Source organism: Hippocampus comes, unplaced genomic scaffold (assembly GCF_001891065.2).
Source record: "Hippocampus comes isolate QL1 unplaced genomic scaffold, H_comes_QL1_v1.1 scaffold55, whole genome shotgun sequence".
Lineage (NCBI taxonomy): Eukaryota > Metazoa > Chordata > Actinopteri > Syngnathiformes > Syngnathidae > Hippocampus > Hippocampus comes.
In genome coordinates, this window is record NW_017806170.1 from 43,738 (window position 1) to 59,309 (window position 15,572).

The following is a 15,572-nucleotide window of genomic DNA, read 5'->3' on the forward strand; positions in this document are numbered from 1 at the left end:
AAAAAAAAAAAGCATTACTTTGCCCGAGCACAAAAATGGTGAATATGTGAGTTTTTTTTTTGAACCAACTTATGCCACTTATGGTATCTGGACTCCCTCTAGTGGTTCGAATCGCTACCCAAGTACAGTTCAGTTGTATTTCACTTTTTCGTACAATTTGCTGATATTTAAGCACCGTGTTCATTTTCTAACTGTGTATCATTTTAGCGTGAGTTACAATAGGATTACCTTCATGAACACTTGCCTTACTATGCGACAGTATTTTTCCATTGGTCAGAACGGTAATATTTGGATCACTCAGTATTTTTTTGTTTTGTTTTTTTTTTTTTTTAGGCGGCATTTGGTCTTAAAGGTTTGCGGACGACTGCCTGATGGAAAACGTGCGGCGGCTCCGTAAAGGTTGGGAAACACTGAGCTCTAGGACACTATGTTGCGCTGAGCAAGCCTACCTGTTGTGTCTCCCGCTGATCAAAATGAACGCCATCTGTGCGTTTTGTTCACTTGGATGTCAATAATCAAACATGATTTAATTTATCCGCCTCGGGGGGGTTTTCATAGTACCGAACGCAGCCCATATTGAGCAGGAGAAAGTTCACTTGTGTTCTTAAAGGCAGTGTTTGACCTCCACTGTGTTTGTAAACACACACACACCCACACTCACACACACAGGCACACACAAAGATCAAATGCTTCCACGTCAATGTTTGGACTAATGACGCTTCTCTCCATCTGGCCCTTCCCGCCTCTCGCTTCCTTACGCCGCTCTTTTCATGTCGGCCTCCGGGCTCCCAGGGGCTTGTTGCGGGCCACAGAGCTGCAGCTGAAGCTCCGCCAATCTGCACCGCAGCTCCTCCTTCCTGGAGATCTGAGAAGGAGACGGCGAGAAATTGGCTGTAAAGCAAGCCGGCGCGTCCACAGGTTGTTAGTCGGCGCAGCCGATCTATTCCGCGCGACTTGCTTTTAATATCGCGTCAACAAGCGAAGCCGCGCCCGTCTGGCTGTCTTGAGTTTTATAGTGTCTGAATTAAGGGAAGTGACTTTGCATTAAGTGTCTCTTTGCCGAGTTTGAGGAGCACTCTGTCTATTACTCACAGGATAATGGAGAAAAAAAAAGAGGGGGTTAGCTGACTCGGGTTTGTGTTCAGAGAAGAGCTTCATTAGGTACCCCCGCACGAAATCAAGAATTCTGTTTGAACAAAGGCCACATATTAAAATCGAGGGGTGAGCGCCACTGAAAAAGGGTTTCTAACATTACATGCTGATAAATTAAAATATTGCAGATTCCTCTCCTGACCAATGAGTATCTAGTGCAAATAATGCTTTGAAATTGTGAACAAATATTCAAATTGTCCCAGTATGTCCGCATTAAAATCGCATTCATGTATTAAAATTAATTCAGGTAATGTGTCATTTTCGCCATTTAATTTTTCTGCATTGTTGAATGATGTCATTAGTTTGCCGACATTGTACATCAAGTCTATACAGTGCACACGTCGACACATATTTTCTGGTTGTTTTCCTTTTCCCTTCATTGAGTTGTACAAGGTATCTCGGTCACAGTCGTTGTCATTTTGCTCTGTCACCAAAAGAAAAAGAAGAATATTTGAACAGGCGTGTGGAGACATTTTGTATCCATTGTCTCGCTGCTGTACAGTACGTATTTTGTACGTAGTAAAAACATGACATGTCATATTAATACATTTAAATTATTATGTATGTCCATCCCTCCACTTTCTAATCTGCTAACCCTCGCGAGGGTCGCGGGCTGTAAGTATATGTTTAATTATACCTAATTTAAAACCATGATTCTCTGAAAGACTAGCAATCATTTAAAAATGGTTGACTCATTAAAAGTTATGACATAGCAGTAGTTTCAACAGCAAAGATGAGAAGTTGTGCTTTGTACACTGGGATTTTTGCTCCAATGCCTGGTGCGGAGTCCTCATTAAGCATGATTTGAAACAACACAACATGCAGTGCGGCATCTTTGAAAGCTACCTATTTTGAAATGTTGCAAATAAACAAGCGGCACTAAAGTGTCGGGTGAACGCAGATCGATGACCCTGTAGCAGCCCACAACACAATCGCTTTATCTTCTGACTTCCAATTAGGAACAGCCAGGAAAGTTCACAACGTTGCAGGGGTTCATATTATATACATTTTACAATGGACTTAAAAATTCTACACACTTCTGTTCAAATGCCAGGTTTTTGTGATATCGAAAAAAATGAGACCGAGATAAACAATTCAAAAACTTTTTCTACCATTAATCGTTACTGGGAGAGGAAGTAAAAATAAATCACACAAGTGCGAACACCCTCTTCTAACGCTGGGTGTGGCTGTGTTCGGAATTAACCAATCGCATTTAAACTTTTAAATGCAAGTCATCATACACCATTTAAAGTGCCTCTGCTGATCCCCAAATAAAGTTCAGCTGTTCTTGTTTGCGTTTCCTGACATTTTTTGCAGTCACGTTTTCCAACACAATCTATTGTCCGCGGAGAGCTTCATTGGGGGGGATCTCACTGTTCAAAGTTATCAATCAGGAAGGTAGAAAAGAATCCTCAAGGTGTTACATTTAAAGATGGGACACAGTAGAGTCGGTCATTATCAAGTGGGGAAAATAGGGCACAACGGTGGCATGAGCAAGAATTAGGATTCCCCCCAAAATTGATTAAAAGACCAGAAGAAAACCGGTCAAGGAGGCTGCCAAGAGTTTGAATGTGAATGGTTATTGCTGAACACAGCGACATCCCCAGTTATAAAAGGGTGTGCACACTTGTGCAACCAGTTGTTTATTTCCCCCAGTCCCTCTCGAAAAGATGTTTCCCTCCCAATAGAGTGTACACTTCACATTAATGGCGAAAACGTGTTGAAATGATTTATCCAAGTCTATTTTTATATATCGCAAAAATCTGCCATTTTCACAGTGGTGTGTGGACTTTTTATACGTTGTTGGCGTGCAAGTCTCATCGCTAAAGGCTGTAAATACTTGTGCAAAAGTATATTTTAAATACATTTGCAAGAGTGTAAAATAACGTTCTGAGTGTAAAAATAACGTTCTGAGTACAATAAATGAAGCCAAATTTTAAAACAAGCCTTGAACGTAACGTGGAAAAAGTGATGCACCGTGAATACATGTATTTGCATTCGTCGTCATTATTTGAAACAGAATCGCTATTTCGTACATTGATGTGTTTTGTTCAAGCTTTACTGATGTTAACATGATGTCCTCGACGCAACCAGAAAATGAACAATAAGCGTCTTCGTATACCTTGAATCTTTCCTCAGGGTTGAGATCGATTTTTATTTCCAGATTCTCAATCTGCCTCAACTTCTTCTGCAGCTTCCTCACCTCCCCCATTTGGCCCTCAAACCCCCTCTGCTTGGATGACTAACACACGGACTCTCAAAGTGGAAGCTATCGTTAAGGGGGGAAAGGGAGAAAACGCGTAGGTTTATCATTAAAACGGCGCTAAACCGATTTGAATGGCGATCTGGGAATGAAGACTTTGGGCAAACGTGTCGCCGGATGTTGATGCGGAAGACGCGTCGATCTGCTCCCACAGCTACACCACGTGGACAGTTTTGGAAAGACGTGGCGGCCACCTGTCGCCCGCTCCATTCTTTAATCTAACATACCGCGCATATTTACGTTACATTAAGAGGCCTTTTATAGTTTGTTGCGTTCGTTTACCCCTTCCCCTTATAAAATTCGTACAAAATGTATTCATTTTTTGAGCTAATTTATTTAATAATTGGTGTATATGTTTATTGTGTTCAATAAACTTTATTGATATAACACTTTAAAAACAACTTGAGCAGCATACAAAGTTTTGTTCATAAAGTAAAAATCAAACATGTAAAACAAAGACGGTTAAAGCAATAAATTAATAACATAAAACAGTAAACACGAAACACTAAAACAATCCATAATCTCATGCCAAATTTATATAAAATTGTAAATGTATAATAAAATAATGTCCATATTCTAAAATAAAATTGCACACATTCTTTTTTTTTTAAATTATTACATGAAAAAAATGACAAAAATAGCTTCGTACTATTTCAAGTTTAGATGTATAGATAAAAAATACATAAAGGATATGGATTCAGGTTAAATGTAGAATTATTTATGTACGTAATCAATAATAAAAAAAGACTCGGCGTTTTTCCGTAACGAGTCATTGTTTCAACAACAGTACCTGAAGGTAACACTACTGGTTCCAAAGCCGAAATAGTAACGTGGCAAGTGTCAAAAATGTACATTTTATAAATTTAAAAAACTTCAACGAGTGCCACAAGGTAAATGGGAAAGAATCTTTAAATTATTTGCAATTGTACCTATTTATTTTCATTAAAAAAGCGGTGCTGTTGCAGGACGTGACGTAATCGTGTTCACCTCCTTTTGTCTGACGAGCTCATCCGGAGGAAGTGAAGCGCCATCCGAGGCGGCCACCATCCGAGGAAGAAAAAAAATCTTGGAAAAAAAAAAAAGGAACTTCATCGTTTTTTTGTTTTTTTTTTTTAAAATACACACATGTGGGAATTGTCTCCAATTTGAGGCGGACGAACGATCTTCGGGGGGGGGGGCGGGAGACCGATTGGACGGTGCAATCGGGTAAAGAGCTGCTCTTGATCATGTTGTGCGATTGCTTGCTACATTTGCATGACTCGGCAGGAGGAAGTGTGTGTATGTGCGCCCGCGAGTCCGTGTGGACGCGCTTGTTTTTTTTCCTCTTTTTTTTTTAATCATCCGTTTCTTTTATTTTTTGCTCTTTATTTGTTGCTCGCACGTTGACACCCGCGCTATTGCTCGTTGCTAACATGCTAACCCGAACACGTCGGGCCCGATTAGATAACCTAAATTTAAACGCTACTTTTGTGTATGGTCCTTAATACACTGCTGTCATTTCTAGAATATTATTGGAATTTTGAGCGAATAGCCTTTTAAAACTAACGTAGTTCAATGTAAAAGCACTTACATTTACGGACACTTAGGGCCACACGTTGCTAATAGGCTAAAAATAATCTCCATTCTGAACGTTTGACTGGTTTGACATTACTGACTGTGGCTATTCGGTATACCGCACGAGTTAAAATATTTTCATGCTCCGTGTGTCATTGATAAACGACGCACAATTGGGCTTTTAAAACATGATCAAAACAAAAATTGTTTCATAGGCTGATGATAAACGTTGAATTGTGCTTTGTTTTTAACTGGACTTTTACTGTCTTAAAACTGTGTCCCATACTTCCTCCTTTTTTTTTTTTTTTTTGTTTGTTCCTTAACCCTTTTGTGACTATGTGCCTTTTATCTTTTGGTGTGCTGTACAGAAGTCTCACTGTTGTCCACTGGGTGACAAATGACAATAGCGTTGCAGGGCCGATTTTTAGATCGGAGGTTTAAGGGGCGGGAGTTCCCGGCCAGGCAAGATAAATAATTTCCTTCCCAGTTTTATGAAAATGCTCTGACTCAGATGTGCAATCCAATAAAGGCTGTTTGAATGCTGAGCCACAGCAAAGAGGAATGGATTGATGTATACAGTATAACAAAAATATTTTGGCCCTACTAAATTATGGGGAATGACATCTCAGTTGGATTTACATACTTATTACAATGTGCATTTTTTAATGCGATTCTCAACATGTACAGCACAATAGAAGGTTTGTGACTATGATAGTTTGAACACTGATATGTATAAGTAAAGCTCGGGGAAGTGTAACTGGAGCTCTGCACTAGAACTGCGCAGTAACAAAAAGCTCCATACCGCCGATCCATTGAGAGGGATAAATCATTACGCATACTAACTTGAGGTTGTTGAGCATCCTACTTTTGCTCTCGCAGCCTTTAAACCAATCGTACTGGGTGTCGGAGCAGTGTGAGGGAAATTGAGGTTCTCAAACTGGTGGTGAACTGCAGTCAGGGACAGAAAACTTTTGTCATTTGGTGAGCCACGGGCAAGGTAGCTTACAAAAGCTGTCAAATGCTGATGGCCTGACCTACAGTATGTCAGAGTGATACCTGAAACCAAACAGACTAAATGAAGTGTCAAGTGACTTTTGGAACACACTGTATAATGGTACCACGAAATCTTGTTTATGTCACAGTAGATGTGTCTCAATAATACAAATCATCCACCATTTGTGTCACATCACATCATTATTTCTCCAGTGTGATATGTCACAATTTGGACATTTCAACCTGACGAAATTGTTGTTGTCTTACTTGCAGGAATAATGGAAGATTCTCATTTTAACTCATCCTATTTCTGGTCTCCCATCCCCACTGTGCCTGGACAGGTAGGACACATTCATTTGACTTATGCCCAAGCTCAGAAACCATTTAAACCGGACCAAACCGGAGATGTTTTGTAAAGAAGTGGTCAAGTGTAATTTTTCTGTTGGGGCGCCCAACTTGATGCGCCTGCCTACTTTTGTTGAAGAAATTAGGAGCAAATCCTATGGACTTCTTTTCACTTCTCAAATATCACTGTTTGTCTGCTAGATTGTATATTCAACTGACAAAAACCTTAGCAGGAATAGCAATGTAAAATAGTTGGCCAAATTCAACAACTCTTGAATATTTGACTAAAAATAATTTGGATAATAATCTCTATACTTTTATCGGGATGGAGAGAGAGAGACGATTCAGGATGCTATCGAGGTGTTTTGCCATGCTGGGTGTGTTTTCTTTCAGCATTGCGATGGCAGTTGTTCAAAGGATTTAAAAAAAAAATTATTTGGTCGGAGAAGCTCTGTATCACCTCCCCGACCGACTTCAGAAGCGCAAACTGACAGGACCGAGAATGAGACCTGTCTGCCAGGAGTCTCCGCACTTTCTGCCAGTGTAAATGTGGCCCGGAGGCTTCAGAGCTTTTCCCACAATTTTACCCGCAACTTTCCCAAGTCTGTTTTGCTTGACCTTACACTTGGCATTCAAGTAACCAAACCAAGCACATAGATGACATGTTCAGGCCTGGCCACAAATAATGATTTATTTTCCAAATCTTCAAAAGTTTTTTTTTTTGTTTTTTTTTTTAGCTGTGTGTGTCATACCCCACCCATTTTTTACAGACGTAAATATGATCCCGCATGTTGGTTCATTTTATCCTCTTATATCACCAGAGTAGTGAGGTGGGAGGAGGTAGAAATATTTTGGGGAAATGAGACTGCTCGACTAAAGATGACGTGGTGGCGCTCAATGAATGAAGTGTCTGCGTGGCTGAATTAGGACTCTCACCACGAATGTCCACCGTATGCTTCATGTTTCAAGCGGTGTTAAAGTCAACACCGTTAGACAAAACTATGCAGATTCACGGACGATGATCAGTAGACTCCCTCCACTTTCTCTTGCCTGCGTGGAGTGCCAATTTGGCAGGTCGGATGTGTGCAGACGCATACATACCTGACTTAAACCCGCATACGAAAGACGCTCAGGTCGGATTTGAAAAAGGTCCAATCCATGTCGCATATGGGCAAAAAAAAAAAATTGTAATTGCTCTGCAGTGTGACCATAGTCATAGTCGTCAGGTGTTTGTGGTTATTGGTCAGGAAGGCGCAAAATGGGGACAAAAACAGCCCGGTTGTCTTCATGCGTAACCTGACCTAAGAATTGCCGTAACGTTGCTGTGTGACGCCTTGCGCGCAGCTGGAGAATGCCGTCTTCCTGAACAAAGTGAAAGAACAGCAGGAAAAGAGCGCCTCCTTCCCGCCTTCCTCGGCGTCGCACTACCAAACGACGCTGCTCACCATCCCCACGCCGGGAGGCAAGACAGATGGCGGCGGGCAACCCGCCGGCACCTCCCACCTGCACCCGCCGCACAGCAGCCAGAACATCACCGTGCTGCCCGTCCCCTCCACGGGCATCATGACGGCAGGTGAGTCGCTTTTCCCTGCCCCGCACTTTGATTTGGACTCTGAATTGGCAACAGCCAAAACAACATTGTAGCTGTCATAGCTTACCGTCAGCGCCATGAAGGGCCTCTGCATTAACTGAACGCAAAGAGACTTCCACATGAGCAAAATGAGCGCTTTCCATTATTATTGCTACTTCTCACTTTCTGACCTTCTTCATCCAAAGCGTCCACAGTGAGCAACGTTGTTTTTTTTTTTCTTGTCTTTTTGCGCACGCGCGCTGTGCAGCGGGACTGGTCATCACGACTCCCCAAGGAACCTTGGTGTCTCCCACGTCCTCGCAGTCCTTTGTGTCCACGCACCCGACCACCACCATGATTGTCTCCGCCGTTCATTCTCAAGGTAAAACACACCACAAAATGTGTTTATCGCTCAAGCGGTGCTTCTCAGTGACTTTGGCCAACAGCAAAGTTGAGCCAGAGATGTCTTTATGTGTTGCTAATCATCTCTTTCAAGTGGATTAAAAAAAAACATATATATAATTGAAGCATGTCAGGTTTTTGAGAGTTTGACCTTTAAAATACAATTTTGTTCCAATCTTTCAAAGACAAAAAAGAAGACGGTACGCCCCACGTAGTGGTGATGCCAGCGCCGTCCAAGCGAGGCCGCAAGAAGAAGAGCATGGTGGGAGCGGGCAACGAAACCGTCATACTGGCTCAGCTCAGCGCTGGCGGACAGGTGAGATACCGATTGTAATGCCATAAAACAACAAATAAAAAATCAACTACTCGTGCAAAGAAATCCGGACATTTCTATTGTAATCATTTTTGTGTCACTTTTTGTCATTAAAAATGACAGTTTTATTTTTCCCACTGCTGTTTTCCTCTTTTTAGACTTACGCGACAGTACAAAGGGGCACGAGGAATAGAAAGAAATAACACTCTTGAGGATTCCAAAATGCAATGTCGTCATTTTAGGAGAGAAAAAAATGCAACTTTTTGAGTACCGGTAATGTGACTTTTTTTGGGGGGGGGTTCCCATGCCCCCCACTGACTGAAAGTATAGTGCTGTGGTACAAAAGGTCACACTCAAATAAAAAAAGGCCTAATATCTTGAACATCTCTGAAAATATAAATAGATTTTTTTTTTTTTTTTTTTTGCTGGTGGTGGTGAGTCCGGGCTTCCATATTACATATGGACATTATGCGTCAAACAACAAAGCGTATGAGGGAAAAGTGGTTAAGATTGCACGACTGTCCGTGTTTTCATGTTATGTGTTGTGTTTATCATTTTACTTTGTGTTAACTGCTTTGTTACAGCTGCAGCTGTTGTGAAAGCGCTACATGAATCAGGGCGTATTGTATTCTATATGCTCACACTCAAATGCAACCGAAATGCTCAACTGAAAATCCGAATCATTTAAAAAGAAGTCTCGTTACAAAACCTCACTATATCACAACTTTTCAAAGTCAAGCCTGTCAACAGCGGTTTGATGCTATCTATCTATTTATTTGTTTATTTTCTGGGCAGGTGACCTCTTTGCATCATCACACGCGGGATCCGTATGACGTGTCCAATGAGGACGACGAGCCCGGGCTGAAGGACAGCACGAAAACCTACAGGTACGTGGCTCCCGCGCGCATCCCGGCGTTCTTTGCGTGACTTGCGGGATGCAAGCGCGCCTTCAGTCGAGCCACTGGAGGCGTCACTTTGCTCGCATGTGGAACCGCAACCAACGCGCCTGCTTCGCTTCGCTTCTTGTGTCTGACACACACAAGTCCATGGAAAACTCTGCCATTTGTGCCCGCCCTCTACCACACGGCATGCGCATTGACTTTTTACAGTACGGACGTGCCTTTTCCCCTCTTCTGCTTTCACTGATATCTTCCTCGACATCTTTCCTTGTGTCTCATTTGATCACCCTTCGATTTGTGTCTGTGGTTCATCATCCTGCCCTTTCCTTTGCTTCGCTGTCTCGTCGTTTGTCTTGCCCCCGATCACCCTACCCCTGCCCCCCTCCCCGCCCACTTTCCCCCCCATTTCTGTGTCTCTCCCGCCTGTAGGTGCCGGATGTGCGCGGCGACCTTCTTCAGTAAGTCTGACATGCAGATCCACTCCAAGTCGCACACAGAGGCCAAACCTCACAAGTGTCCGCACTGCGCCAAGTCGTTCGCCAACTCCAGCTACCTGGCGCAGCACATCCGCATCCACAGCGGGGCCAAGCCTTACACCTGCTCCTACTGCCAGAAATCATTCAGGCAGCTCAGTCACTTACAGCAGCACTCACGGTACTGCAGACACCCCTCTCATGCCCTCCGCCCGCCTTCGAGCCCCTCACCTAAGTCCACGCTTGCTCCCCCTCTGTACCGTGGTATGCATATCGCGCATATCACCGGGCCATTTGAATGTCGGCTTGCATGGTGGAGACCCTCCCTCCAAAAGCTCCCAGACATCTTTTTCTGTTCAAGAAAGGCGGCCAGTCGGGCTGGGTTCGGAATCGCGCCCTCTTCGCTTTTGCCGTTTTGTAGTTCATTAGAAGTCGCCCGTGTTTTTGTTGTGTGAACGAGGACAAATCAACAAGCAACAAATCTGAATTGGGCCTCTTGCGACGTGAGCGTATTTTAACACTCCCAAATATGACTTAAAATGCGATTCAGTTAAAATGTAGTGTATTTGTAGAGTGCAGTTAATGCGCAAGGCAGTTTGGTGTGCTTTGCAGCTCCATAAAATTACCAGAACACCGATCAAATAATTCCATAAACTTGAAATGAAAACCCTGGAGTGGAGCTACTATGTTTTCGTATGCTCTCCGGCTGGATTTGAACATTGCAGACTTGAGGCTGGAGCACTGTCCCGTACTTTTAGCAGCATGAAAACGTCAACGCAGCCTTACGGTCTTTAGTCCTAACTCGGGACACCAGCACGAAGACGTTCGCAGAGGCCGAGAGGGTTCATACGTGGCGCAAAAAAAATTACACTTGAAAGCTGCAAAACAACGCGCTCTTCAAAATTAGATGCCAATACGTCAAAGTTAAATACCACTGAGCTGTACTCAAAAACATATGGTACTTAAATATACAAATGTGCTGTAGCCCCCCCCCCCCCCAAAAAAAAATGTTTGCTCTAAAATAAATGAGTGCCCCTCATTGTATCCCACAATGCATTTTGTAAAATAGCAAACACCCGATGGTCACTTGTGCATCAGCAAGGATGGATATTAATCACTATTGTTTCTATTTTTGGGGGAAACCATTATTTTCTGTTTTACTCATGAGTGAACCAGCATGTTTAAAAAAAAAAAATTACATAGTGTGTAGGGAATGAATAAATGAATAATTCGGAGCACAGCCTCAGGTTTCTCTAAATTGGGGATGAGCGGTACGACGACTTCATGAAAAACAGAGTGCAATACACTTTAATTCTTTTTTAAAAATCTTACTTGACACATTTCCTCAAATAATGGCCCGTCCCAATTAAATGGCTGTTGTCATCCACTTATAAACGCCTTCCTTCTGCGTCGTGCGAATGTTCATTTTGCCGAAATAACCAGAATTTAATTGGTGGCTTGAAAACGAACAGCACGACAAGGTTGCCAGGGAAGTTCATGTTTGATTGCTGCTCACAATCCGTCACACTTTCCTTTGTATAATTAGACGTTGGATTTGCTGCCACCTAAAATGATCCGAACACGTAAATTGTTTCATCCACCGCTCCCGCCCTCCCCTTACCTTTTCCTTACCTTTCGTGAAGAAAGTGTTGTCACATGGCCATTGCTGCTCCAAACTGCCAATTGGTCCCAGCAATCTCATTTCCAATTGCTCTTGAATCACCTAACGGATGTCATTGTCAACACTTTGCTCTCCTTTTTCCATTGACGTGCCCTCTCATTTGTCTCTGCCTGACCGCATGCTCTTGCCTCTTCTCTGTCTGCGCTTTCCCCTGCACAATTACTTTCACCTTTTAAACCATGAATGTCTTTGTTGAATAATGTCCCACCATTAATACTCGTTGTCTGTGTGAAATAACCATGTGCTGCCCTGCTCTGCTTTTTTTTTTTTTTTTTGGTGCTGCTCGTTCATCCTCCCATTGCCAGCAAGCGTTTGCATACAGTCGGTGTTTGCACAAGCCCAATCATGCATGCGCATTCTTGACATGTGCTTTGTGAAGCTGTGTACACACATGGGTGGCGTGTGCACACACGAGACCCCCTCCCACACCCCCACCCACCATTCGCATGTGAGTCATGCGACTCCAAATTCCAATTTGAATAACTTTGCTGCTTCGCTGTGTGCATGTTTGCCATTCTTGTTGCTTTTGTATTTGTTGTCAGCACAGATTTGAATTATGATTACCTTAAATAGTGGCTGTGGGGCGATGGCCGCTTAATTTTTTTTTTGTCCATAATATGAAACAGTATGAATGGTCTGTTGTAATTTGCATCAAGTGAAGCTGGAGTTAAACTCACGTTTAACGTGGCATAAAAATAGTGAGTAGTGGTGCGGTTTTTAAAAGAATTCGGCGACTGGGGAATTTGCGCATGTGCTGGGGGAACACCGTGCTGCGGAGTTCCTTTTCGATGTGCGGTAACTTGCCATATTTGAGTTCACAGCTACTTTAGGAGATTCATCCGTTTTGGTGTTCACCAAAAGTAATAACAATAACAATAATGTCTGTGAATGGATGTAATTACACTTTCTTACTAGGTGTCAATTTGGGGAGGAGGGGGGCGTGAGAGGGAAGGTAACTATTTGAGGAAATGCATTTTTTTCCCCCCAAATCAGTTTTTTTGTTTGTTTAATATGGAGTCTTTGTACAAAATTGGATTTCATCTCCAGTAAGTCTTTTAAAAGTGCCTTTTATTTTTCAGAAATGACCATATTAAAAAATGCAGAAGCAGCAAAATTTATTAATACAAATTTGTCGCAACAGCCACCCCCAACCCCGTCCCCCCGCTGTTGTGTTCATCGCTTGGTAATGTGCTGACAATTTTAGACCACATGTTGTGGAATTTGACCTCTAAAAATAGCTGTGGTGCCCCCCCCCCCCTCTACTGGTCAGCAACCACACGGAGTCGAAGCCTCACAAGTGTCCCCATTGCACCAAGTCATTCGCCAACTCCAGCTACCTGGCCCAGCACCTCCGCATCCACACGGGCGTGAAGCCATACACCTGCTCCTATTGCCAGAAATCATTCAGGCAGCTCAGTCACCTACAGCAGCACAACAGGTAAAAACGCTGGAGTTTGGCGAGTGGGGGGTGGGGGGGGTGGTGCTCTTTGGCTCTGTGCACTCACTCAATAATCGTGCTTTTAAATCAGGATTCATACCGGAGATCGGCCGTACAAGTGTACGCATGCTGGATGTGAGAAATCCTTCACGCAGCTCTCCAATTTACAGGTGAGGGGCGGCGGGGGGCTTTCCTTCATTATTCACTGAAAAATTCACCTCATCGCTGGTTGTTCTCAGGCCAAAGCCCTGACACATAAATGCACCGTGGTGCCTTGACTTCTGTTCGATTTTTATTCATTTTGTTTGGGTTGACTTGTGAGCAAAACTCCACCCAGCACACTTTGCAACAAGCAACAGTTGGGCTAATTGCTCAAAAAATGAGGCTCCGAGCTTCTTGGCAGTTACATTACAGTTGAAGGTTACTGAAGGGACAGGGAATACTGATGTTGATTTTATAAACACAATCTTCCACAGTGTTTTGGTTTTGCAGATAATTTCCGAAAATAATTCTTACTTCATTAGTACATTAATTGCTTTATAACAGGTCATTTTAACTTTGTTGTTGTTTTTTTTTTTTTTTAATTCGGAAAATGAACTTTCTAGCCGCAGAATCAAGATTTGCTCTCCGCAGAATCTGGATTGTTTACCGTGGAATCAGCAGGTTTTCTCCCGGGAACTAGTTAGGCTCAGGAACTCTTACGTTAAAGTGAGAAGACGTAACACTTTTGCTACCATCTTGTGGCATCATTTGTTAATTAGTGTGTGGATTTCATTATTGGCAACGGGGCTCACCCATGCACAAATCAGATTCCCTGTGTTTTTTTTTTCTTTCCTAAATGTGTCGCTTGAATCACGCTGTGCAAATCCAGCTTTAGACATGTTCCAAAACGTCTCACTGTGTTCTTAACCCTCCCCCACCCTCCAACAACCCCCCCGGTCCTAATAAAGTCCCATCGACGTCAGCACAACAAAGACAAACCTTACAAGTGCTCCAACTGCAACAAAGGCTACGTGGACGCCGCCAGCCTGGAAGTGCACATGTCCAAACACACGGTCAGGCATGCCCGGATCTACTCGTGCGGCCTCTGCAACCGCACGTACACCTCAGTAAGACCAATATGCATTTGTGAAGAGAATTCCCAGTGGCCTCAGTGGTGCCACACGCCTGCCAGCTACTTTACACCGTATAGTCACATGTCCACTGTCTCCCCTCTACCCTCACCCCAGGAGACGTATCTTGTGAAACACATGGAGAAACACGGCCAAGAGCAGTTGAACGCTTCGGACGCCGTGGCGGCGCAGCAGAGCCAAAGTCAGGCGGCCCGCGCTCAGTCCGGAGCTCGGGGCCAGGCAGAGGGCTCAGAAGGCACGGCAGGCCGAGCCGGACACGGACACGGCCAAGGCGGCTACGGCCAGCCGGACGCCATGCCCTGTCCCTTTGACCTGCACCAGTACAAGACGGTGTCGGCAGGAGATATCCAGTACAAACCCGTCGGCGTGTCGGACATTCCCTCCCACAAGGACCTATGTCTAACTGTGTCGTCTTCCAGTATCCAAGTGGAGCACCTCAACTCGTAAAAGATGGAGGGGGGAGGAAAAACGCAGAGACATAAAAGCAATACTAAAACGGAATGGGGAACTTTTGGAACTGTGCCTGGGAATGTTTTTTTTTTTTTTTTTCACCAACAGGACAAGCAATGTGGGTTTTATTTTACTCCAAGTGTCCTCATGGAGGGAAATGTGTGTGAAAGGCTGCCGTGAAAAGATTTACAGTCCATCACAGTGATGGTTTAAAAATGGAGAAGAAAAGGAAGCGAGAGAGTGCCTGTCTTTCGTGTCGTTTTATCACCTTCTGCTCTTCTGTACAAATGCAGCACGCGGGTCATAACCATGTTATGCTCTGGAGAGTATTTGGAATGACTTTTTACATCAGTGTTATTAACTTTTACTGCGTGGCATACTTTAATGTTAAAGGGACAGAGGTTATTTCCTTGTCAGGAAAGTCAAAAATAACAATCATGTATTTGTAGATACATTGTATACTACCAGCTGATAACGTGTGACGTGTGTATGTATATATAAATAATGGATACCTAAATGCAGGCTCTCGCGGTGTAATCCCATCATTCTGCTTTTTGTGTGTGTCTTATCAGTGTCTAGCTTTGAAATACATTCAGAATAATGTTTGTTATACGCAGTTATGGACGCACTTGCACATCTGACTTTTTTTTTTTTTTTAAATAATGAACAATAAAAAAATGTTTGGAACATTTATCACTGGTTTGTTTATGGACATTCATCATATTCAGTTGCATAACATGCAAATAAGAAATTACATGTTTGAAATTGACTTCGATTTAAAAAAAATATATTGGAAAAAAGAACTCAAGGAATTAGTTAACTGTAATTGTCTGTGTAAATAATGATCAATAAAAGTTTTGGAACCTTTATCCCTGGTTTGTTTATGCACATTCAGTGACACCATAT

The 15,572-nt window shown here is 43.1% G+C and overlaps 1 protein-coding gene across 5 annotated transcripts; it reads left to right on the forward strand.

The window, feature by feature from the left end:
* The first annotated feature begins 4,418 nt into the window (after positions 1 to 4,418).
* znf384b (zinc finger protein 384 b) lies at positions 4,419 to 15,535 on the forward strand. 5 transcript variants are annotated; one of them, XM_019896087.1, is made up of 11 exons: positions 4,510 to 4,621; positions 6,236 to 6,303; positions 7,652 to 7,880; positions 8,146 to 8,259; positions 8,465 to 8,595; positions 9,388 to 9,479; positions 9,921 to 10,145; positions 12,916 to 13,083; positions 13,175 to 13,253; positions 14,034 to 14,192; positions 14,313 to 15,535. In XM_019896087.1, the coding sequence occupies exons 2-11, from the start codon at positions 6,241 to 6,243 to the stop codon at positions 14,661 to 14,663; spliced, it is 1,611 nt and encodes a 536-aa protein (XP_019751646.1). In that variant the 5' UTR covers positions 4,510 to 4,621; positions 6,236 to 6,240; the 3' UTR covers positions 14,664 to 15,535. The 5 variants fall into 5 exon arrangements, with proteins under 5 accessions (XP_019751648.1, XP_019751646.1, XP_019751647.1 ...); XM_019896085.1 differs by adding an exon at positions 5,338 to 5,431 and having other exon boundaries at positions 4,535 to 4,621; positions 14,034 to 15,535; XM_019896089.1 differs by having other exon boundaries at positions 4,419 to 4,621; positions 14,034 to 15,535.
* Positions 15,536 to 15,572: the final 37 nt, after the last annotated feature.

Bases quoted from the DNA above. Each gene is read 5' to 3' on its own strand.
- znf384b (XM_019896089.1), top strand. From the start codon at position 6,241: ATGGAAGATTCTCATTTTAACTCATCCTATTTCTGGTCTCCCATCCCC. The intron at 8,260-8,464 runs GTAAAACACACC...AATCTTTCAAAG, and splicing joins CTCCGCCGTTCATTCTCAAG to ACAAAAAAGAAGACGGTACG. The intron at 13,084-13,174 runs GTAAAAACGCTG...CTTTTAAATCAG, and splicing joins CACCTACAGCAGCACAACAG to GATTCATACCGGAGATCGGC.